The sequence below is a fragment of the Balaenoptera musculus genome, chromosome 3 (assembly GCF_009873245.2).
Source record: "Balaenoptera musculus isolate JJ_BM4_2016_0621 chromosome 3, mBalMus1.pri.v3, whole genome shotgun sequence".
NCBI classification, from domain to species: domain Eukaryota; kingdom Metazoa; phylum Chordata; class Mammalia; order Artiodactyla; family Balaenopteridae; genus Balaenoptera; species Balaenoptera musculus.
The window spans coordinates 164190817-164215964 of record NC_045787.1 but is presented as its reverse complement, the minus strand read 5'-3'; the positions used below and the strand labels follow the sequence as shown (position 1 = coordinate 164215964).

General features: G+C 53.5%; 1 protein-coding gene and 1 pseudogene across 5 annotated transcripts in view; both read right to left on the bottom strand.

Moving 5' to 3' along the window:
• Window positions 1–6046: 6046 nt before the first annotated feature.
• On the bottom strand, window positions 6047–6845 carry LOC118892008 (annotated as a pseudogene).
• A 9509-nt stretch (window positions 6846–16354) lies between these two features.
• DNMT1 (DNA methyltransferase 1) overlaps window positions 16355–25148 on the bottom strand; it is a 43017-nt gene continuing 34223 nt past the window's right edge. For 3 of the 5 annotated variants that reach the window (XM_036846011.1, XM_036846012.1, XM_036846013.1), the window contains 13 exons: window positions 24169–24390; window positions 23108–23300; window positions 22301–22385; window positions 21971–22099; window positions 21540–21822; window positions 21101–21242; window positions 20348–20514; window positions 19733–19910; window positions 18847–19042; window positions 18354–18517; window positions 18080–18196; window positions 17174–17264; window positions 16681–16712 (listed from right to left, as the gene is read on the bottom strand). In XM_036846011.1, coding sequence (XP_036701906.1) covers window positions 16681–16712; window positions 17174–17264; window positions 18080–18196; window positions 18354–18517; window positions 18847–19042; window positions 19733–19910; window positions 20348–20514; window positions 21101–21242; window positions 21540–21822; window positions 21971–22099; window positions 22301–22385; window positions 23108–23300; window positions 24169–24390 — 1999 coding nt within the window. Of the gene's footprint in view, window positions 16713–17168; window positions 17265–18079; window positions 18197–18353; window positions 18518–18846; window positions 19043–19732; window positions 19911–20347; window positions 20515–21100; window positions 21243–21539; window positions 21823–21970; window positions 22100–22300; window positions 22386–23107; window positions 23301–24168; window positions 24391–25148 lie in introns of all 5 variants that reach the window. The other 2 variants (XM_036846014.1, XM_036846010.1) reach the window with 2 other exon arrangements.

The following is a 25148-nucleotide window of genomic DNA, read 5'->3' as shown; positions in this document are numbered from 1 at the left end:
TGCGTGCGTGCGTGCGGGAACCTGTCGGCCGTGGGCAGGGGCTCCTCTGCGGAAGCTGGGCCTCACCCCGCGTCCCTCCCCAGGAAACGGAAGTCCGGGCACGCGGCCTGCTTCGGCCTGCAGCTGGGCTGCCTGCGGCAGGATGGGAGCCGCCAGATCGCCATCGCGGCCATGGTGGCCAACTTCACCAAGCCCCCGCCTGACCCGCCCTCCTTGCTGCAGCACGATGAGCTGGAGACCTACTTCCACGAGTTCGGGCACGTGATGCACCAGCTCTGCTCCCAGGTGGGTGCGGGCGTAGGGCTGCAGTTAGGGGGGCGGGGAGGGCCCGGGCGCGCGCGTGGTCCTCAGGCAGACCCTCACCATGGGATTCTTCCGCTGACGTCACCCCGCACGTGGCGACGCCCTCGGGGTCAGCTTCCCATCATCAAACCCCACGCACTGGGCGCGTAAACAACGGAAGTGGATGTCCTCGAGACTCTGGAGGCTGGAAGTCCCAGATCAAGGAGTCAGGACTGGGTCCCTGCATGTTAAATACATGTATTCAAGAGTTGCCTTTAAAAAAGACAAAATAGAAGAAAGGAACGTTGCCTGCAAGTCTGGTGACAGCGGTGATGAGAACCAGAGGGTAGGCTCTGGGGCCGGGAGCACCGCGCCCTGTGAGGCCCTGAGGCTGCTGCCAGTCTCGGTGGAGGCTCAGCAAGTCCCAGTGACTTCCCCACGGGGGGGGGGTCCCCAGCTGAGCGTCTGGGCCCAGGACCCAGTGCTCGTTCAGTCTTCCTGCGGTCAGCCCTTCGTCCTGAGAGCGATGCTCTCACAGGCTGCACCGGAGCGCGTGGGGACACTTTACTGAGCTGTGCAGCCGTCACTACTGCCCTGTTTTGGAACATCTCCATCACCCCAAAAATGTCCCACATGCCCTTAGCTATCACTCCTTCCCCTCGTCAGCCCCTGACAAACGGGAACCCACTGTCTGACTCTGTGGATCTACCTGTTCTGGACGTTTCCCCTCAGTGGAGTCACACCCTGTGTGTCCTGTGCCTGGCTTCTCTCGCTGAGCATCGTGTTCTCAGGGTGCATCCACGTGGCAGCGAGTGTCAGGGCTTCACCCCTCTGCGTGGCTGAGGGACGTCCCCGTGTGTGGAGGGACCTCTTATTACTAGTATGTTTATGAGCAGAAGGTTTTGACTTTGAATTTCAGTCTATTCACTGTTTTCTTGCACGTTTTGTGTCCTATGGAAGAAATCCTTCTCTAACCCGAGGCACTAAGAGCTTCTTCTAACTTTTCTGCCTAGAAGTTGTGTAGTCAAGCTTTTCATTTTGTTGTTGTCCACTGTGGTGGAGTGTTTTCTGTGGTGTGAGGCTGGGGGTCACCCTCTGTCACCACGTTGTCGCCACCGATCCCCACGCAGCCACATGTGATGTGCGTTTCTGTTTAGAGACACCTGGTCTGATATCAGTTGTTGATTCACTCACTGCGGGGCTGTAACCCTCACCTAAAGGAAGCTCATCTAACACACGCACTGTCCCCGTGAGCACATCACCGCCCTCCTGCACTTGAGACACCGGCCAACACTTCAGCTCTATGCTCGGAGCCGTGTTGAGCAGAGAAATCACCCCGAAAACACAAAAATGCACACATCGGGGCATTCAGCAGACCGTGAGAAGGACGCTTGTTTGCAATTGGGGGCTGGAACCGGAAGTTGGGGGTCGAGTGACCCAGGAGTGAGGAGGCAGCGTCTGCCCTGCTCCCTGGGGCCTGGGAAGGACATGCCAGGGTCACTGGGCTCGTATGGACCCACACCTGCCAGGCCTGGGTTCCAGCCGCACTGTGTCAGGCGCCGTGTCTTCAGCAAGAATTTCAGGCACAAGAGAGGAACGACGAGCACCTGCCAACGGCCGCCATCCGGATCCTCTGTGTCTGCGCCTTTGCCTCCTGGGCGCGGGGCTTTGGCTGGAGAGTGTTGGCTCCGTGGGTGGGCAGGGGGCGCGGTGGCCCGCAGGTCGGCTGGCTCTCTGCCTCACTGTGTCCCGGGCAGGTCTGGGGTCCAGGGTGGGCCCTCCTGCAGCTCCACAGGCCGCTTTGCAGGCCGAGTTCGCCATGTTCAGCGGGACGAACGTGGAGCGGGACTTCGTGGAGGCACCTTCACAGATGCTGGAGAACTGGGTGTGGGAGGTGGAGCCGCTGCTCAGGATGTCCCAGCACTACCGCACGGGCAGCGTCGTCCCCCAGGAGCTGCTGGACAAGCTCATCAAGTCCCGGCAGGCCAACACAGGTGCGGCCGGGCCGAGGGAAGGGAAGGGGGCGCCTGGACCGCCCGGCTGGAAAGCACGGCCTGGACACAGAGCCAGCGCCCGGCCCCGTCTCCTTCCTCCTGCACGGAGGCTGGGGGCCACGGGAGGCTGACGAGCGTGGCGTCCGCCTTCACCCCCTCCCTCCTCTCTTGGCTGAGCCCTGCGGCCGCGCGGGTTCCCAGTGGGCCCAACACCCGGGACCTGTCCCTTCAGGTCCTCCCAGCTGCCTGACACCCCTTTGCCCCCAGCGTGGACCCCAGAGCCCTCAGCTCTTCCCACTCCTGGTCCAGCAGGACGGGGTCCCTGCGGCACCCTGGACAGGCGGGCGATGGGCAGCCCGGCCCCTCCCGGGAGGCAGCCTCATGGGGTGGGGAGGGGGGCGGGCACTGCGAGCCACCCATGGTCGAGCGCATCACCTCGGTGCGTGGCATGGGGCGCCGTGGCTACACGCATCTTGATGGCCGGGATCAGACCCAGCTCTGCCACCAACTGGCTGGGTCCCCGGAGGCCTGTCACTGGACCCCATTGTCCCTGTTCACCATCTGCAACGTGCGTGACCCGAGGACCCCCTCACAGGTGGTCGTGAGGGCTGACCGAGTCGGTTTGTGTGGAGGACAGAGAACAGTGAGGCCGGCAGATGAGGGAAGAGCTTGTCACTCATGGTTCTGGGCAGGGGCACGCCTTGTCCCCTAGGGCCTCCCAGGAGCACGAGGGTTCGGCAGGAATGAGGGGAGGGGTGGCTGGGGACTGGAGCCTGAGGTGTGGGTCCCCGGGAAGGAGCAGGCTCAGGATTGGCTAGAATGAGCCCGGGGCTCCGGGCCTCTCCGGGGTGATGAGGGCAGGGGGACGGTGGCCCTGAGTGTGGGAGCCCCGTACAGAAGGGGCTGGGGTGCAGCCCTGCGCTGGCTGGTTTGCGTCAGAAAGTGACAGACGCGGTGAACGCGGGTACCAGGCCCGACCCAGGGCTCAGCGACAGTTCTTGTTCCTCAGCACAAACGCTGTCCCGCTTCGGCCGGTGCTGTGCCTTGCGGTGGAGGAAACCGGGACTCAGAGGACTGTGGGACTCCGGCATCCAGGGTGGGGCCCGGGCACGTGGGCCCCGAAGTCCTCCGGAGCGGCAGGCACATGGAGCTTCGAGGCTGGGGGAGGTGAGGGTGTGGACAGTGGGGCTGCGCAGACTGCCTTGACACTTGAGAACCACTGGCCCGAGGGACCACGGGGACGCCCGTGGAGGGGGGCGCCCAGGAGAGGCGGCCTGCTGGCGCGGGGCGGGGTCCTGAGTGCCGCCCCGCCCTCCCAGGGCGCCCTGTGCTCCTGCCCAGTCGTGGCCGGTGGGGCCGTGAGGCTGCAGGGAGGCCAGTGCCCGGCACGGCGCCTGCTGCCCGCAGAGGCCCGGCGTCCCTCGGGCTGCTTCTGAGCCAGGCGTGCCCGACGAGCCCCTGCGCCTGGCAGAGCCAGCGGGCACGCTCCCCCAGCGCCCCTCCTGTCCTCGGACAGGCACGTCTGCTCAGCCCGGGAGCGGGGCCGGGCGCGCTGAGTCCTGGGCTGGGCAGGGGGCGCAGCCTGGGCAGGTCCTCGAGGCGCCCCGCCTGCTGCTGGCCCGGCAAGGGCCCCGGGGAACCGGCACCTTCCTCTGCGCCCCACGTCGCTCCCTCCCCCAGGCTGGTCCATTTCTACCTGTTTCTGCAAACCAGATAGACCCTGAAGGGACAGAAACTTAGCTCCGTTGAAACGGCTGAAGCTTAGGCTGTCACCTTGTCCTGAGGAGGGTCCTAACAGTTAGGACCCGAGGCCCTTTCTTTCCCACCTCCCTCCTTTTGTCCGCCTCATCCGCCTCTTCTCCTTGAAACCCCCTCCATGCCCCCGCCCCCCGATTTTACAGCCGTCTTCTTCCTTCAGAAAATCAAGAGCATCAAGAAGAAGCTGAGGACTTCCCTGTTAGCGCAGTGGTTAAGAATCCGCCTGCCAATGCAGGAGACATGGGTTTGAGCCCTGGTCCGGGAAGATCCCACATGCCACGGAGCAGCTAAGCCCGTGCGCCACAACTACTGATCCAGCGCTCTAGAGCCCGTGAGCCACAATTACTGAGCCTGTTTGCCACAACTGCTGAAGCCTGTGCGCCTAGAGCCCATGCTCCGCAACAAGAGAAGCCACTACAATGAGAAACCTGCTCACCGCAACGAAGAGTGTCCCCCGCTCGCCGCAACTGGAGAAAGCCCGTGTGCAGCAACGAAGACCCAATGCAGCCACAAATTAATTAATTAATTAATTAATTTTTTAAGTTTTAAAAAATAAAAAATAAATAAGCTGAGTCTCCTGTGCATCGACTTCAACAAGAACCTGAACAGGGACGTGACCTTCCTGCCATTCACACGCGAGGAGCTGGGTGCGTGCGGGCCCCGCGGGGTGGTCGAGAGGCGTCCGTGTGCCCTGCCCCCGGGAGGGCCTTCTTCTCCTGAGGCGCTCAGAGTGTTTGGGTCCCAAGGTTCTGGATCCTTCCTAGGGGAAGGTGGCTGTCTGTCTACCGAGATTCTACCCCGAAGGGAGTTGTCCCTCGAGACCCCGCCCACCCCCACCCCCCACCCCCCGCTCTCTGTGATGTTTCTTTAACCTCACAGGGTCCTCCGCCACCTGACCCGTCGTGGGGTCTTGAAGGGCTGGGTCCTGGGAGGCTTTTTCAGCTTCTGCCCTCTTCCCCGAATGCTTTATTTTGAAAACTGCACACCTGTAGGGAAGTGGCAAGAATAGTACCAGGGAGACCCCGTGTGCTCCCCGGGCCCGGCCTCCCTGCGTGGATGCCGTGTGTGCTGTTCCTGCGCCGGGGCCTCCGGACACATCGCCAGGAGCAAGGGCGCCTCCTGAGTCCCCGGGTGCAGGCCCCCCTCGGGAAGCAGAGCGTGGAGCTGTCCCCCAGCCATCCCGATGGTGGTCATTTTTTTAAATTAATTAATTAATTTATTTTTGGCTGCGTTGGGTCTTCGTTGCTGCACGTCGGCTTTCTCTAGTTGCGGCGAGCGGGGGCTCTTCTTCATTGCGGGCTTCTCATTGCGGTGGCTTCTTTTGTTTCGGAGCACGGGCTCTAGGCGTCCGGGCTTCAGTAGTTGTGGCACGCGGGCTCAGTAGTTGTGGCTCCCAGGATCTAGAGAGCAGGCTTCAGTAGTTGTGGCGCACGGGCTTAGTTGCTCTGCAGCATGTGGGATCTTCCCGGACCAGGGCTCGAACCCCTGTCCCCTGCATTGGCAGGAGGATTCTTTTTTTTGTTTGTTTTTTGTAACCAAAACATTAATCCCAAGGATTCTCACACAACGTATTACAAATGACAGCATGAAAAAACAAATCTTGCACAGTAACTCAAAGTTCAGCTCTACAATGGACCCTTAAACTGGCAGAGGACATTGGTATCTTGAATAGTCTCAAGTTTCCAAATAATATTACAAAGAGTTATGCATTCATATATAGCAATCACAGAAGGAACTTATGACCTAAAGCAAAGGTAAACTAACTTTCTTGAAACTTCTTAGATTCTAAACCCACTGGACAACCTCTTGTCCGGTGTGAAGACTGGTGGAATTTTTAAACCTCTAATCTAGGGTAAAGGTGCAGCTTTAATTTTTACCTGCTGGCTTGTGTTCACAGCAGCTTTTAAAGACTGCTTGCTTAACTACAGCTGCATACCATATCCCAGCTACAGAAGGTCTTTTCAATGTTTGCCAGTGTTGTTTCCATAATAGTAAACATCACACTTTAGCTGGGCAGGAGTTAGAGTTTTATTATCAGTCTAGGCAAGACCAAAAATTCAAAGCAAATTCAATTTTGCTTAAGGGAACATTGTAAGGTAACAATTCTTCATATTACATGCCTCATATGACCCATTTCAAACCATAGAGAATGACACCTTTATGTGTCACTGTTCCAAGAGACAAACAAATGTGAACAACTAAAACATTTAAAAAGTGCACCAAGCTTCAGAAGTCTCAAACAAAACTTGAATTTTCTGTACATACTCCTGTCAAATGAAGTTATTGCCTGTACACCACTCCTCTTGCAAAGTGGTCTTCTATTTCCTTTCATTTGACCTAGATTGGCTAGGAGACCTAGAGAAAGATCGGGACGGCTTGTGATTTCTCTCCTGGGACAGTGATCTCTCTCTTCTCCTATATCTAGAAAGGGACCTGCTCTGGCTGACAGAGAAGGCTCTCCATCTTGGAGATGTGTGGGAGGTGGAGGACTCCTCCTCCGATAATCATCTCGAGGGCGACGACCCCAAGAAGGAGGCGGTCACGATTTCGACTTCTCTTTTCCCCATTCGACAGGTCCACTCTTACTCGGCAGCCACATAGTGTTCTCCCATCTAGTTCTCGGACAGCATCGGCTGCATCTCGGGGATCTTCACATTCAACTAAGAGCAAAGCCGGGAGGGTTTTAGCAACCCACACACTTCAGAGTGGTCCATAATAGCCTAAAGCTCGTTCCAATTCAGTCGTGTTACCACTGTTTCCAAGATTCCCTACATAAACTTTACAGTCCAACGGACAGGAATCACGATGCATTTCGAGATCTCGGGTTAGAAATGCGGAGGCTCAAATCCACACACCCTTGGCTGGGTCTTCCCGGTCCCCTCCCGCCTGGCACCCGCAGATGCTCTCTCACACCCGTCATCCACGAAATGGCCTGGCAGGCGGATTCTTAACCACTGCGCCACCAGGGAAGTCCCCCCGGCCATGGCAGTCTTTACGTTTCTGGCCCCATCTGGCTCGAGCCAGGCCTCAGGCATCGCGTTTAGCTCCTGCCTCTACAGGCTCCTTCCCAGTTGATCGGTTCCTCAGCCTTTTACAAACTTGCTTCGGTCTTGCCCCTGTGGACAGTTTTGCAAACTCCAGGTCGGGTGGGCAGCGGCCTGTGAGCTCTGCCCGGGGTTCAGACGGGGCTGAGCGTCCTCATCGGTTCTGTGTAACAGGCTGTTGCATGAGATGTGACACCTTGTTTGCCTCTGGGCGGCTAGATTTCGGGGACAGCCACGGATGCACGCTGACCCAGGCAGGTGCTTCAGGTCCATCACGCCAACCTCTGCTGCCCTAACTTCTGGTCCCCAAGCCCCTGTCCCGGGCAGCAAGACCCACGTGGCTCCTGGGTTTCACGGGCCACAGGGTGATCCCGGGCCTCTGGAATCTGGCAGCTGAATCTGCTCGCACAACCTGTCCTGTGGGGCTGCTTTTCCCCCTGTGTGTCCAGCCCGGGGCCCTGCTGTCTTGGCCCGGCCTCCCGGGGGAGAGGGTGAACCCCAGCTCCCTGGAGTAGACATTCGGAGCCCCGGTGACCGGTCTCACGGGGCTGGGGCGGCGGCTGGACATGTGTGGCCAGCCTGGTGGGGTTTGGCCCCGTCTGCAGTTCCAGCTCCAGCTGAGCAAGAGCCTCTCCGTGTTATTTTCTCCTGGTTGTGTAAGGATCCCCGGTGTCATTTTACAGAAATGTAGATAGTGTGTTCTTTCTCTGATTTCTCCCTGATTCCTCTCCTCCCTCTCCCTCTCTGTCCCTCCCTCTCCCTCTCTCCCTCTCCCCCCTCTCTCCCTCCCAGAGAGGGAGAGACAGGGAGAGGGAGAGAGAGAGAGGGAGGGAGGGAGGGAGGTTTTACTATATCCTATAATATAGTTTATTATAGGATATTGAATATAGTTCCCTGTGCTATACAATACGACCCTGTTGTATCTATTTTATATACAGTACTTTGTATCTGCTAATCCCAAACTCCTAATTTATCCCTCCCCTACCCCCTTCCCCCTTTGGTAACCATAAATTTGTGTTCTATATCTGTGAGTCTGTTTTTGTTTTGTAAGTTCATTTGTATCACAGTTTGGATTCCAAACTGTGTAAGTGATATCTTATGGTATTTCTCTTTCTCTTTCTTCACTTAGTATGATGATCTCTAGGTCCATCCATGCAGCTGCAAATCCTAATGACCTCATTTTAATTCAATCACTTCTTTAAAGACTATCTCCAAATACACTCACATTCGGAGGTACTGGGGGTTAGGGCTTCGACATATGAATTTCCGGGGGACACAGTTCAGGTCATAACACAACTCAAAAGTCCATCAACAAATGGATGGACAAAAAACTGTGTTCCATCTCTACAATGGAGTACCACGTAGCAATAAAGAGGAGCAAATGACATTGAGGCACAGTGACATGGATGCATGTCACAGACACAAAACAATAGATACCATATGATTCCATTGGTGTGAAGTTCTCAAACAGGCGAAACTAATGCTTAGTAACAGAAATCAGAACTGTGACCATCTCTTTATGGGGATGGGACCCACTTGCGAGGGGTGCCAGGCAGGTGATGGGAATTTTCTGCATCTTGATCTGGGCGGTTGATGACACAGACAAATACACACGTAAAACATCCAGCTACCCTTAAAAAAAAGGGGTCAGATCCTTAAAAAAAATCCAGCTACACATATAAGTTCTGTGCATTTTAATAATAAAATCTGGAGAGGAACAAAGCAAAGATCAGAGTCCCTCCATCCCAATTCTCTGCTTTATTTTGATTGTAGCAGTTCTCACTCTTTCAAATCCCCTTGTTCGTTGTGGAGTTTGGCTGCCTGTCTTGTTCTTGAGACAGGCAGGGGCGGCATTGGTCTGTCTTATTGCTACGTGCATGCCCAGCCCCAGAACCAGGACTGCAATAGTCAGCGGTAGATCAGTGGTTGTGTGACGATGTCTGTGTAAGTTTTTGATTGGTAGTTGCAAACGATTGCATGTCAGTGTGGACAAAGCTGACAGGCACATTACACATGTGCGTGATTATGGTCACCGTGGTGATGATGGGGTGTTAGAAAGGCTTCCTCATGACACAAAAAGAGGAAACAAGTGCTGACCTTTTGTTTTGGCTGTCGTGGGATTCAGCATCTTTTTTTCTATAGCTTGCTTTTTAAAAACTGCAAACATGCTTGAGGGAGCAAAGCAGGTTGCAGATAGATATGTGTGGTAGAATAGATTAACCTAATGTTTCTAAACACACAGAGAATAACTGAGTTTAGGGACATGTGATAACTGTGGGAAAACCTGGACAGGAAGGAGACAGACCAACACTTTCATAGTGGTTGTGTCTGGGGAAGTAGCAGACGGGCATCCGAGAGGCACACAAATGGGCTTCCGCTGTGACTTGAATATTTATTTCACTAAAAAAAGACCAAAAAACCCCTCCTTCTGTTGTGGAAAACAGTATGACAGGTCCACAAAAAATTAGAAATAGAATTTCTGTAGAATAGAAATATGACCCAGCAATTCTACTGGGAATTGAAAGTGTGGTCTTGGGACTTCCCTGGCAGTCCAGTGGTTAAGACTCCAAGCTTCCATTGCAGGCAGCACGGGTTCGATCCCTGGTCGGGGAACTAAGATCCCACAGGCCATGTGGCATGGCCAAAAGATTAAAAAAAAAAAGGGGGGGGGGTCTCAAACAGATATTTGTACATCCGCATTCATAGCAGCATGATTCACACTAGCCAAAAGGTGGAAGCAACCACAGAGTCCATGAATGGATGAATGAACAAAATGTGGTCCATTCATACAATGGAATACTGTTCGGTCTTAAAAATGAGGGACTTCCCTGGTGATGCAGTGGTTAAGAATCCGGCTGCCAATTCAGGGGACACATGTTCGAGCTCTGGTCCGGGAAGATTCCACATGCCACAGAGCAACTAAGCCCGTGCACCACAACTGCTGAGCCTGCACTCTAGAGCCCACAAGCCACAACTACTGAGCCCGTGCACCTAGAGCCTGTGCTCCACAACAAGAGAAGCCACCGCAGTGAGAAGCCCACTCACCTCAATGAAGAGTAGCCCCAGCTCACTGCAACTAGAGAAAGCCCATGCACAGCAATGAAGACCCAACGCAGCCAAAAATAAACAAATAAATTTATTTTAAAAACTATTAAAAAAAAAAAAGGAAGGAACTTCTGAGAATTCCCTGGTGGTCTAGCGGTTAGGACTCTGTTCTCTCACCACTAAGGGCCCGGTTTCAATCCCTGGTCGGAAAACTAAGATCCCACAAGCTGTGCGGCGTGGCCAAAAAAAACCTAAAGAGAAGTATTTTAAAAAAGAGAGCGGAGGAACTTCTGACACTTGCTACAATGTGGATGCACCTTGAGGACATCATGCTCAGTGAAATAAGTCAGTCACAAAGAACAAATACTGTGTGATTCCACTCATATGAGGTCTCTAAAGGAGTCAAATCCAGAGAGACAGAAAGCAGAATGGTGGGTGCCAGGGGCTGAGGTTGGGGAGGGATGAGGAGTTAGTGGGGGTTTTTCTTGTTTTTTGTTCTTAATTGAAGTATAGTTGATTTGCAATGTTGTGTTAATTTCTACCGTACTGCAAAGTGACTCAGTTATACATATACATATTCCTTTTCATCGTCTTTTCCATTATGGTTTATCACAGGATACTGAATACAGTTCCCTGTTCTATACAGTAGGACCTTGTTGTTTACCCATCCTATATATCACAGCTTGCATCTGCTAATCCCAAACTCCCAGTCCTTCCCTCCCCCACCCCCCCGCCTCCTTGGAGACCACAGGTCTGTTCTCTATGTCTGTGAGTCTGTTTCTGTTTCTTAGGTAAGTTCATTTGTGTCATATTTTAGATTCCACACGTAAGTGATATCAGATGGTATTTGTCTTTCTCAGTCTGACTGACTTTGCTTAGTATGATAATCTCTAGGTCCATCCATGTTGCTGGAAATGGCATCATTTCACTCGTTTTTTATGGCTGAGTAATATTCCATTGTATATACATAGCACATCTTTCTTCAAAATTTTATTTTATTGAAGTATAGTTGATTTACAATGTTCTGTTAATTTCTGCTGTATAAAGTGATTCAGTTATACATATATATATACATTCTTTTTCATATCCTTTTCCCTTACGGTTTAACACAGGATACTGAATATAGTTCCCTGTGCTATATAGTAGGACCTTGTTGTTTATCCATTCTCTATACAGTAGTTTGCATCTATTAATCCCAAACTCCCAATCCATCCCTCCTCCACACCCCTAGGAGTTGGTGTTTAATGGGGACAGAGTTTCATTTTCACAAGATGAAGAGACTTCTGGAGATGGATGCTACTGATAGTTGCACAATGTGAAATTACTTAGTGCCATTGAACTGTACACTTAAAAATGGTTAAGATGGTTTAAAAATTTTTTTAAATCTCAGTCATGATTCTTGACTGAATAAATTAGATCATTAAGGGTTACAAAATGATTACCTCAGTCTATTCTTTCACCTACATTTATTAATTGCCATTCTATTGGAAACAGAGCTTTCTTCTGATAAGCAGGCCCGATCTGGTTATCATGAAACACAGTCCCTGCTGAAAAGACGGAAAAGGCTGCAATGATTTAAAAATGTGGCATTTGTAGGAATTCCCTGGCGGTCCAGTGATTAGGACTCAGTGCTTTCACTGCCGGGGTCCGGGTTCAATCCTTGGTCAGGGAACTAAGATCCCACAAGCCGTGCTGTGCGGCCAAAAAAAAAAAGGGGGCATTTGTGAATAGTCACCTCAAATGGTAATGAGGTTTTTTTGTGTGTGTGTGTTTGTTTGTTAATTTTATTTGTTTATTTTTGGCTGCGCTGGGTCTTCGTTGCTGCGCACGGGCTTTCTCTAGTTGCGGCGAGCGGGGGCTACTCTTCGTTGCGGTGCATGTGCTTCTCATTGCATGGCTTTTCTTGTTGCGGAGCACAGGCTCTAGGTGCCCGGACTTCAGTAGTTGTGGCACGTGGGCTCACTAGTTGTGGCTTGCGGGCTCTAGAGCACAGGCTCAGTAGTTGTGGTGCACGGGCTTAGTTGCTCCATGGCATGTGGGATGTTCCCAGACCAGGGTCGAACCCGTGTGCCCTGCATTGGCAGGTGGATTCTTAACCACTGCACCACCAGGGAAGTCCGGTAATGAGGTTTTGAGCACCAGTGGATTTCCATTGATTAAATGTATGCCAATCTGCAGCCACTGTGGAAAACAGTATGGAGGTTCCTCAGAAAACTAAACATAGAATTACCTAGGGGGTTACTTACAATTTGGGACTTCCTTGGAGGTCCAGTAGTTAAGACTTCACCTTCCAATGCAGGGGGTGTGGGATCGTTCCCTGGTCAGGGAACTAAGATCCCACATGCCTTGCAGCCAAAAAAACAAAACATAAAACAAAAACAATATTGTAACAAATTCAGTAAAGACTTTAAAAACGGTCCACATCAAAAAAATCTTTAAAAAAAAAATTATCATATGATCCAGCAATCCTGGGCATATATCTGGACAAAACTCTAATTCAAAAAGATACATCCACCCCTATGTTCATTGCAGCACTATTCACAATAGCCAAGACATGGAAACAACCTAAATGTCCATCAACAGATGAATGGATAAAGAAGATGTGGTACATATATACAATGGAATACTACTCAGCTATAAGTAAGAACAAAATAATGCCATTTGCAGCAACGTGGATGGATGCAACTAGAGATTATCATGCTAAGTGAAATAAATCAGAAAGAGAAAGACAAATACCATATGATATCACTTATATGTGGAATCTAAAATATGACACAAATGAAGCTATCTATGAAACAGAAACAGACTCACAGACATAGAGAACAGACTTGTGGTTGCCAAGAGGAGGGGGTTGGGGGAGGGATGGAGTGGGAGGCTGGAATTAGCAGATGGAAGCTTTTATATATAGATTGGATGAACAACAAGGTCCTACTGTATAGCACAGAGAACTATATTCAATATCCTGTGATAAACCATAAGGGAAAAGAATATATAAAAAAAAGAACGTATGTAAATGTATAACTGAGTCACTTTGCTGTACAGCAGTAATTAACACAACATTGTAAATCAGCTATACTTCAATTTACAAAAATAGAGTACATGTACGCCAATCTACTACAATCACTATTCTCCCCAGAAAAGACTCAACTTCCACCGTGATGGAAGGAACAATTTCCCTGCCAGTCGGCCAGAGTGGCAGGAGCTAGCTGCTGGCAGCAGTGTCCCCTCACTCTGGCCCGCCCAAGCACAGCAGCACCCCCTAGGTCCACAAGCCTGGCTCAGGCCAGCGAGCTCAGGGTGCATGGAGGTGGGTATACCTCACAGGCAGGTATACCCTGGGCCACCCCTGGAACTGCACCCCTGAGGGACAGCCCACCACCCAGCTGAGACCCAAGGGCTGAGCCACAGAACACTGTTTCCACTCCTTATGCTAACGTGATCCTCAAATTTTTCCTGGTAGCATACTGAATACCTGAAACGAAAACCTCAACTGGAAAAGTATCACAAAAATGAGGGAATTCAGTAAGTTGGCTAAGTTAAAATATATATATATAAATACAAAATACGAAGTCAATAATCTTTCTGTAGGCAAAGGACCACTGTTTGGAAAATAACATCCTGTATACATTAGTAATAAAAGGATTAAATACCTAGGAATCGAGTTAAGAAACTTGTAATACCTATATGAAGACTTTAAAACACAGAATAATGAGGTTTAAAATAAGGGCATTCCTTCTGCATAGTGAGAAAGAGGGACCAACTACCGATTATACATTAGCAACATGGGTGAATCTCAAAACCATTAGGCTGAGTGAAAGCAGCCAGACAGAGAAGCCCACACTGCACCAACAGGTGAAAGTCATCCATGAAGATGGACGTGGACCAGAGTTTGCCTGTTGGTGGTGGCAAGGGGGGATACTGAACTGGGAAGGGACACAGGGGACTTCTGGGGTGATGGAAACATTCTATAGTTTGATAAGGATGTCGGCCCTCAGACTGATTCATTTACCAGAATAAACTGCTGCACACCCAGGACTTGTGCATTCCATATTAGACCTCAGTTTACAATGGGAATCCAGTGAGACACTCCTAGGTAGAACAACCTTCAAAGTGCAAAGCGCTTATAATCGATGCCACCATTTATTTGTAGCAAAGATAGACACACACGTCTGCACTCGGGCACAGAAGGACTTTGGAAAGACAAGGATTTGGTGTCTTGGTCAGGGGGCCTGGGAATGAAGACTTAGCATACTTTTCACTGTACTCACAATATACTTTTTAATGCATTTTTAGCTTAAAAAAAAAAAAGCAGAACGTATAGCTAAAAAATAAAATCTGACGGGGGAACTTAACCATGGCGAGCTGTTGTGTTTACCATGTGCGTTTGTTACCTGTTGAAAAAATAAGTTGAGATGTCAATTTCCCGCCCCATAAAAATGATTCATATGTTAAGATGTCATAGAAATATAGAAGAAAACACTAGTTTGATTTAGGGGTGGGGAAGGCCTTTCTAAATAGGCTCTAAAAAACTAGAAGAGCAGACAAAGATAAATCTAATCCCTAAAAAATAAAATCTCTTTACAGCAAAGATAGGATGACTCAAGATGAAAGTAACACAAGCAGGGGACAGCCCCCAGCAAGGACGAAGGGGACAGCATGTGTCACCACGGAGATAAGGAACAAATTCCAGTGGCCACCAGACACTTGGGAGTGTTGAATCACTCCTAAAAAATGCTAACAAGGGAATTCCCTGGTGTTCCAGTGGTTAGGACCCCACGCGCTTTCACTGCCGAGGGCCAGGGTCCAAACCCTGATCGGGGAACTAATTCTGCAAGCCATGCACGTGGCCAAAAAAAAAATATGCTAACAAGACTCACTATTCCATTGACAAGGATCGAAGAGGCAAAAGCCAGGGTAGGGTAAAGTCCTTGGTGGCACTGTTGGTGGGAGAAGCATTAAAACCTCTCCAGGGGGGTAGGTCAGCCACATGACCTGAAGGGGAAATATGAAAACATTTATACTCAGTGATCCAGGAAGCTCTCTACATATTTCCCTAAAGGATACAATGGAAGAGTCCATACAAGGATGTTCAGTGCAGTGTCGTTTACAAGAGAAGAGGGAACATCTTAATTACCATGAAGGAGCTTAAATTTTACATTTGAATTATCTCTAGTCCCTTCGTCTTTTTTTAAGATTGATTGATTGATTGATTTGGCTGCGTTGGGTCTTTGTTGCTGCACGTGGCTTTCTCTAGTTGCGGCGAGCGGGGGCTACTCTTCGTTGTGGTGCGCGGGCTTCTCCTTGCGGTGGCTTCTCTTGTTGCGGAGCACGGGCTCTAGGTGCGCAGGCTTCAGTAGTTGCGGCACGAGGTCTCAGTAGTTGTGGCTTTCGGGCTCTAGAGCGCAGGCTCAGTAGTTGTGGCGCACGGGCTTAGTTGCTCTGCGGCATGTGGGATCTTCCCGGACCAGGGATCAAACCCGTGTCCCCTGCACTGGCAGGCGGATTCTTAACCACTGCGCCACCAGGGAAGTCCTAGTCCCTTAGTCTTATGATTAAGGCACCCGTGACTTACGTGGACAGTTACAGTTGAGGTGCCACCAAGTGTTTTCCTAAAAGCACACGTAGAGGTGGTGGGGCAGGTGTTACTTGACATCCTAACAGCGGCCCTTTGGGTTGTGTGTGCTGGTGACTCACATGTCTTTGTCTGTTTCTGCTTCGTCGTCATTTTATAGCAGGTCTTTTCCCAAAGACAAACCAAAGAAAAGGGTTGTTCATCTCAGAATTCAGTAGGACTGAGTCAGGCTGAAAGTATGGAAAGCCCACCTCCCAGATGCTTAAGCAAATAAGGGTTCTGCCTGGGGGTGGCAGGCCAGGGCTACGAGTGACTCTTTTTGCTCCACCATCCATTGCATGGGGCTTCTGGCCTCATGGTCACAGGACAGTTGCTGCCTTGCCAGGCATCACAGCCCGCTCCAGACCAAAGGGCTACAAGGCCACGGGGAGTCCAAGACTCTTCCTTTAAAGGGCGTTCGGGAAACCGCACCAGCAAGTTCCACTTGCATCGTACTGGCCAGAACTGAGCCACCACCCCCACCCCAAACACGCATGGAACGTCTAACTTCAGAAGAGGCCTCCGCGGGGTCACCTGCGACACTGAGGAGCCCACTCTCATCCAGCCTCAGCTGAGAGGCGGCCAGAAGTCCCTGGTAAATCAGGAGTCATCACCCAGGGTGATTTATAGGAGAGATTTATTTGAAGAAATATTACAACATATAAAAACTACATAAAGTCTTAATTTCCACTCATACAGTGGTAAATTTGATATAATGCATAATAAAAAACTTTTAAAATCCAGAACGGACAAAGTACTGCACAGTTTCATCACTAAGTCAAATTAGTCGATAAGCAAATCTCACAGAAGAGCTTCATGTCAGCCAAGGCCACAAACACCGTGTACAACACATCTGAACTGACAGATTGACATGTTAAAAATACAACAATATCAGTGCACGTTGGGGATCTCTGGTGCCAGAAACAAGGGCGATTGGAGGGCAGAACTAGTCCTTAGCAGTCTCCTCCTTGATTTTAACTGAAGGGAAATAAAAGGGAGAGTCATTGCAGGGAACGTATGTAATGCTACACAAAGCAACAGGCAAGCACATCAGGTATGTGAACCAGGAGCTACGTTAATGCCCAGGCGTTGACGTTAAAGGACCACCTCATAAGAACCTGCAGCAGCTCTGCATCAGCATTCAGAGACTGAACACTGCTCAGGTGTTCCCTAAAGGTTTCCAGACCACCTGGGTTATGGGCTAGTGTCTGAGGCGGGCGCAGCCGACCCAGACTCACTTAGCAGGACAGAGGCAAGCGCCCCGAGATCTGACCACCCGTCCACTGCGTGCCGGGCCCCAGTGCTCCGCGCTTACCCACACGCTCACTCATCTCAGAGCAACCCTGAGAGACGCGAGGCCACCAGGGAGGGTGGGTGACCCGCCCCAGTCTCAGAGCCTAAAGCCATACCCCTGCTGTCCCCACCACTCCCTACCATACCTGAGGTGCTCTCTCGTGCTCTGGCCAACATACAGCGCTTGATCTCCAAGCCGATGGCTTTGGCCAGTGGCGGTGGCACAGCATTACCCACCTGCAGGAGGGAAGGAGGGCGACGTCTGGCTCGGCACGGCTGGAGTCAGCGCTAGCCTCCCCTCGGACACGGGCACTGGGCCCCCGGTCTCAGGCTCACACAGGCCTCCAAAGCCCTTCCCTCAGGATGGCGCTCACACCCTCCACCCAGCCCATCCTCCCGCCCCAAACACCAGCAGGTCAAGCACCACTCAGAGAAGGGGGCCTTGAAAGGGCTTTAGAAAATCTTAGAATCCGGACATGGAAGCTACTATGTTTCACTTCTGGCTGAGAGCTCTGCTCCCAGAGCACAGGATGGCCGAGGGGGGCGAGACGGGAGGGTCTCGCTGTGACCCCCAGGCACCGCCAGCCTTTTCAGCCACATGCCTGCATTACTTGGAAATACATTTCATTAACAGCCAAACGGAACACCCTGAGAAACGGGAGGAATTACTGGTTCGTTTCAACCCTTAGCAACAGTGAATTTTCACCACCGTGTATTTCGTCTGCTCTCTGCAATGCGCTGGAACTTTCCTTTGGGCTAAACGTGCCTCAGCTGTCCACAGCACCCGACACACTTGGCGACTCCGCCTGACCCGGGAGCGCCCTGGGCCCCAGGGACAGGGTCCCTCCTTCCTGACCACCCCCTCGTGGGAGTGCTGAGGCCAGTCAGCCCCCAGCTCTGGGGGCTCAGCGTCCCCTCGGAAGTGACTGCGAGTCAAGCTCCCCACTGACCCCCTCCCCCCTGGTCTCCCTCCCGCCAGGGCCGCTTCGTGCGCGGTGCCGGTCGCCCCTCCTCAGGGGGGAGGAGACCCGGGCCGACTCCGCTCCACTGACCTGCCGGTGCTTGTCCAGGATGTTGCCGAACAGCCGGTAGGTGTCGGGGAAGCCCTGAGAGCGGGCGCACTCCCGCACACTCACGACGCGGTGCTGCTCTGGGTGGAGCACGCGGCCCTGGGGACAAGAGGCGCGACGGGGGTGGGAATGAGACGGGGCCACGGGAAGCCCACCCCGGGTCGGGGCGCAGAGGCAGGAGGCGGCGAGGAGGGCCGGCCCAGCCGCGAAGCCCGTGCCTCCGCCCCGCCCAGGCCCGAGCGGCCCTCAGACCTACCTGCTTGCCCATGGGCTCGGGGTTGGTGACGGTCGTGCTGAAGAAGCCGTCCCACTCGAGCCGTCCATAGAGGCCGGCCCAGTGGTTGTGCCTGTTCCCGGTGTGGGGCAAGCACCAGGGAATGAGGGTGTTGAACTGTCTGGCCGCAGGGTCACAGGCTTTGCCTGTTGGAAGAGAGGGCTGCGATGGGGCTGTGCTGCCGGGAACGGGACGATACAGCAGCCGACAGTCCCCGTTTGCCAGGCAGAGCTTTATCACGGACCCTGTTCTCAGCAGCCGCGCAGCAGGGACACCCAGGCCTGGCAAGTCTGCGCCCCACCCAGGGCCGCTGGGTTCCTGAGCGGCAGCCCCAGCATCTCCTGCTGAGAAACCCCGGAGACCGTGCTCCTTCCCCCGAGCCCACCGTCCCGCTGCAGAGCCTAAGGGGGCTGGGGCTTCACCCCAAACTTGAGGAAGCCACACCTGGGGGCCAGGGCACAAGCGGGGGTCCCACCTTCCACACAGGAGCAGACCCCGCGGAGAGCCCCGGCGCTGCTGCAGCCGTTCTTCTTGTCATGGTAGTTGTACCGCAGCTTCCTGGCCAAGGTGCCGTCAGAGAGCCGCACCTCGATGTTTGGCAGGTCACGCCAGTCTGAGCCCGGGGCCAGAGGAATGTGCCGCATGCGAGCGGCCACCAAGGCGCTCATGTCCTGGAAGAGCACAGCAGGCCCAGCTGTCGCTGAGCTCGGGGAGCACCTGACCACGTGCAGTGGGCTGGGCGCCATAGTACTGGGCACCGGGCATACCACGGTGACCAGGACCCCCAAGGGGCTTGTATCCCATTGTGGGAGACAAGCAGTGACCCCAATCAACAACCTGGGCGTTACACACGTGCCATGAAGACACCAGAGCAGGGATGTGGAACGACGGGGGAACGGGTGAAGGGACGGCTTCGGGCAAGCGCGGGGCTTCTGAGGAGGTGACGTCGGAGCTGAGCCCTGCAGGACAGGAGGGGCCGGCGGCGGGGAGAGCTGGGGTTTGGTGCATTTGGGAGATGCCCAGAGAAGAGCGGTGCTGAGACAAGAACAGTCATAGGAGATGAAGGCCAGACACACCATTCTAGCCCGATTCTAGGCAGAGTATAAGCTCTGCTTGACACTTTCTAGGACCATGTACTGGGGCGGGGGTGGGGTGCAAGGGGAGAAGCAGGAGGCAGTGAGGTGTGAGGCCGGGGGCCGGCTGAGGTGGCGGAGTTTGCGTTAGGGGCCAAGAGCAGAAGGAGCTGGAAGGGGGCCGAGGTCAGATCCCGCCTCCCCCGCAAGCCCTGGCTGGGCTCCCACCACAGAGCTGTTCCTGGGAGGCCGCTGGGAGGAGGCCCCGCTTCACGGAGGTGACGTTACCTTACAGATGTGGTCCCTGAGGATGGGCTGGTACTGCGAGCCCCGGAGCTGCCTCTGGAACCAGGACTGGGGCTCCCCATTGTACGAGATCTCCTGCGCCGAAGCTCCGTTCCGGATCTCGGGAAGGTCGGACATCGTGTCCCGCACGGTGATGGTTCGGAACGGACCCGAGCTCAACCTGCAACAGAGCACAGATCGTGGCACCTCTGGGGACACACACAGCTACCGTGTGTGTGAGTCACAACTGCTGTCCCCCGACTGCTGGCACCGTCTTCTCCAGAGAAGGCAACCCGGCTCGGGGTCAAAGGGCCGCCCGAGGTCACAGGGGCAGTATTCTTCTCAGACCCCGTCTGAAAAGGGGACAGGCTATAGTGTGGGCTCTGCCCGTGACTGCGGCCAGGCTTCTGGCCGCTGCCCTGGACACAGGGCACTCGGGGTCAGAAGGAGACCAGAGGTGGCAGAGCATTCGCAGGGCAGGCCGGACGCGGCGCTGTCTGCTCCTCGCTAACACTTCCTCCTCGGCTCGGGCCTCTTCACAGAGGTCCACCCGCACCAGGCCTCGCCGGGGAAGGCTCACAAGCGCCAGGACAGCGGGCTGGCCGGGGGTGCTCCTACCTGGTGATGTTGCTGACAAACTTCTTGTCGTCGACTACGACACTCAGCTGGCAGGCCCGGGGCGCGAACACATGCAGCGGCTCTGGGAACAGAGGGAGCTGCTCTCCGGGGGCCGCAGCCAGGATGATGGCCCGCCTCCGCGTCTGGGCCACGCCGTACTGACCAGCCTGCACAGGGGAGGGCCAGACACACACATGGTTAGTGGGCACCTCCGATCAGCTGGGCCGAGGGCTGGGGTCCGCAGCACCTGACTTTCTGGGGCGTCTGGCTGGTGTGGAGCTCACCCGGAGAGCCCCTAGTTAACCCACGGGCTCATGCCTAACAGGAGGTGGGACCGGAGAAGAGGACGAAAGATCCCAGGAGGTGGCCGGTAGCCCCTGGAGAAGATGGGAGCGAAGCCCGCTGGCGATCCCAGCCAGCTCTTTAAACAGCACATGAAGAAGCACTTGGGGAGAAGAGGGGCCAGAGGAGACACCAGGAGCCGTGCCACCTGCCTGGCAGCCCACGGTCACAAGGGAAAGAACACGGCTGCCAACAAGGTTGATCAGTGAGGCCGAGACACTATGGAAGCTGAATGGGAGGGGGGCCCGGCAGCCGTCTCCCCAGCCCTCGCCTGCACCGCAGGTTACCACGCTGTGGCCTGTCCCTTTGAGCTCTATTTTCAGTGTGAGACAGCTTGCTGCTGTCCAGGGACTGCTCGGCCCCTTCTCCGGCCACACCGTCGGCCCGCTCTGCCCCTGCCCGGGGGCCCACCTGCAACACGCCGAAGGTGCACTGATAGCCCATGCGGACCAGGCAGCGGAGCGTGAGCTTCAGGACCATGGAGCGCTTGAAGGAGACGAAGTTCCTGACGTTCTCCAGGAGGAAGTACCTGGGCCGGTAGTAGTCGCAGTAGCTGTGGAGGCGGGAGACACGAGAGAGGAGGAGACCTACTCTGCCAGAAGCCACTCCCAAATGCTTGACGTTTGTCAAGACGCACCTGCCAACTCTCAAGGTCTCTCCCTAGCGGAGGGGCAGCCGTGAACTTCCTGAAGGCAAAGACCGGCGTCTCACTCAGCACACCGCCTTCAGCAGGTGCGAAGGCTAAAGCAGTTACTGCTCGGCCCTGGCACACCCGCGGCGCAGCCCCCGGACCGGCCGTCCAGTCACCCTGGGGCAGCACCGAACGCAGAGGGAATTCTAGCCTGTTTACCTGAGGAAGGAGACCACCAGGGAGTTCTTGAACTTGGAGTAGGTTCGAGAGTTGAAGCGGTTCATGCCGCTAAAGCCTTGGCAAGGCGGCCCGCCACACAGCATCTCCACGTCTCCCTTCTGCGGCAGCTTCTGGCCGCGGGAGTTGGTCACCTCCCCGGCCATGACCAGCTTCAGCAGGACGTTGCAGTCCTCCGTGAACACCGTGGACCCGGGATTGTTCAGCCGGAACGCCTGGGCCGCGGGGTCCCACATCTCGATGGCCCACAGCGTTTCCGAGATGCCTGGGGGACACAGGACAAAGATGAGCTGTGAACCCCCTGTAGCATGAGACTCTTTAGTCAGAACTGTGACCAGAGCCAGAAAGGTCTTCCAGGCAGAACGTGCCCGGTCCGGTTTTAGCAGCTGTGCGGACAGGAACCCGGAGCCTACCTGCTTGGTGGAACCCTTCCGACAAACCCCCACAGCCAGAAAACACATCCAGGGTCCGCAGCTTCGGCAGCTTGATTTCCGTCTCCAGTTCGCTCGGCTCACAGCTTTGCGACTTTGTCCTGCTTTTCCCTGCAGGAGACAGGCCCCAAGTCAGATCAGGGCCCTAGCGTGCTCTCTTCAAACACCCTGGTGATTCAGAGACGGCCTCGTTCTGAGTTGGCGGCAGCAGAGTGAGGTAACGTCAGAGGCTGCTCTTTTATACCGACTGATTCATGAGAATCGAGTTATAGGAGACGGACTTGAAAAGAAGCCCGGGGAGTAACAACATACCTTTCCCCTTCCCTTTCCCTTTATTTCCAGGGCTACGGGCATGGTTTGGAGGATCTTCAAAGCTTTTGCTCTTGGCATTATAGGCCTGAGAAGGAAAGAACCACAACAGTCTGGAAGAGAAACACCACTCCCCTCTCTAACAAATACGATTTAAGTTAATTTGATAAGATCTACTTAAGTTCTCCCTAAATATGGCCATAAGCAAAAAGTGCTTTGATTTTTATTACAGTAGAGATAAGGGAAAAATTCTACTAATACACACATTTTATGTGGCCGACATTGAAATTCCTGCTATTTGAAGTAACTGGACTACTCATTCTAAAAGTAGGCAAATGTTACAATTAGACTGTACACGCTGGAACCTGGGAGAAACACAGGTTATCTTAAAACGATACATGCCTATCACAGAAAAGCCATGCTCAAACAACTTAAGAGTGATTAGCTTAATCAACAAACTGCTGGCTCTGCTCTCAATAACCAGGCCACAGGCTCAGCTGCATGGCCCCGGCCCGGACACGGATCCCTGGCTGAAGGCACTGGGGGCAGGGCTGCATCTCCCAGGGCTAGAGGAACCTTTCCCTAACTCACAGGCACTGGCCAGGCCAGCAGAGGCCACCTAAAGGTCTTCAAAAATTGCTGTTGCCTTAGGACACTCAAATGTGACATTCTGTTTTGTTTTAAGCCCAAAGTGTTAAATTCCAGAACAACTTGAATGTCACAGATTCGTACTCTGGATACTTAAACTGCTTTCTCGGGGGCTGTGTCTGACCCCAAGGCCCTCCCTCCGGTGAGCCCAGGGCCCCACACCTCAAGGAAGTAGAAGCGGTCGGGGCCACCGGCGGAGAAGTCCTGGAGGCACTCGGGCAGGTCCTCCCCGTACTCCACGGTGCAGCGGCCCTGCACGGCCTTGAAGTCCACCACAGCCTCCTCGTCACTCCAGTAAAGCAGGTTGATGTCTGCGTGGTAACTCGCCGGGGTGGACTTGTGCGTGTTCTCCGGCCTGCGAGTGCAAGGGTCTTTGTTAGTTCTTTTGCCCCGAGCTGACAGGCAATTAAATGGCACATTCCTGAGAGTGCTCAGATGATCGGTGGGTAAAGACCATTCCCCACCCCAGCAAGTCACCTTGATTACTAACCCCCTTAGCTGGCACTAACCACAGACTAAGTGGGATTCCTTGCCATGAACTCAACTAACGGTTTGCTTGCTCTTCATGCCCCCAGTGTAGCCCCAAAAGACTTGTCCTGTGTTAAGACCAGCTGCTGGTCTCCTGTTAAAAAGCATGTCTAGAGCTGCCTTCATTCGCCTATAACAGCCAGATTCCTTTTCTTTCTCATTACTCAACTGATTATTGCAAAGACTTCAAAAAATCTTCCACGTACATTAGCTAAGACATGGAGCAACTTTAGACCTATCTGTATGGATTAGTTTCAGGTTATCTCCTAACCATTATTAGGATCCCAGAAAAAGACTGAGTGAAGCCAAGACCTTGGACAGAGAGAAACCCCAGAACAGGGAAGAGGGCCTGAGAAGAACAGGGGGATGGGGAATGCGGAGGGGGGCGGAACACGGACAGTCGTAGACAGAACTCAGGGTTCTGCGGGCGCCTCAGGCAGAGCCCAGGACATTCCACGCCTGTCTTTGTCACACTCTGGACTTCTGCTCACGGGTTTCTTTTGGACAAAGCTCTGCAGCTTTAAGAGAGAAAGCGAGGGCTGTGATATGTAGTTGTGGTCATCTTCAGGACCCTCCAGGTAATCAGAAACACTTGGAAGAACAGACACCTCCACCCAACTCTCAGACCACCACTGTGTGTGCTGTCACCACCCCGCCTCAGGCAGAGCCCCCTGAAGGGCAGAGGCTTCACCGACCTGTAAAACTTGTTGACTCTGATCTTGATATCGGTCTCGTTGGGCCTGCCGTTGCTCTTCTTGACGCAGAAGATCTCTTTTATGCGGCCAATACGGTACGGCTCAGGGGCATCTAGGTTGCTGCCTTTGATGTAGTCAGAGTATTTCCGGTAGTGTTCTGGATACAGAGCTTCATCCACAGGCTCCTTCCGGGGGCGTTTCACAGGACTGGACAGCTTAATGCTGCAGAGAAGCAACCGTTATGAGTGGCTGAACATGAAGCCTTAAAAAGTAGTCTCAGCATGACTGACCAGTGACAATAACCACTTAAATTCAAACACCTTAAACTAATGCAGCTAAGTACCCTTAGAACAGATTTAGCGATTCAATCTCACCCACACTTTAAAATGGGTACTCTCCATCTGTGCTCCGGGTATAGTCGCTGAGGCTGTTCAGGTATTCCCCGCTCCCAGCCTCAGGGCAGGACTGTACTTCCTGGCACGTGACTCGTCCAGCTCCACACGTATGCGCAGCAGAGACGCACAAGAGCCTGGAGCAGGAGCACTGAACCGCCAGGAGAGCCTGCAGCGAGCTTCCCCTTGCCTCAGACTGGCAACTTCTGAGAAGGCAGAGGCTCTGTCAGCCCAGGTCCCCGCGTGACACAACAGTCCGAGTCCCCTGAACCACAATGGACACACAGTACAGGCAAGAAGTAAGCTTCTGTGATTTTGAAGTTGTTACCATGGCATATCCTGCACTCTGACTGAGGCATCGACCCAGAGGCAATGCGGGAGAGGCATGGGGAGAAGACTCGCCGTCTGGGCAAGCCGAATTTGGCCTGACCACGTACTGGCTAACTCAGGCCATCAAATCAGATGCCAAGCTGCCAAGACCGCAGGGCTGCATACTTTGAAGACTGCAGTTCAGGGAGGCAGCTGCTGTGCTTTCCAGTCAGACCCCCTGAAGTCTGACGGGCTCCAGAGGTGTCTCTGAACACCTGT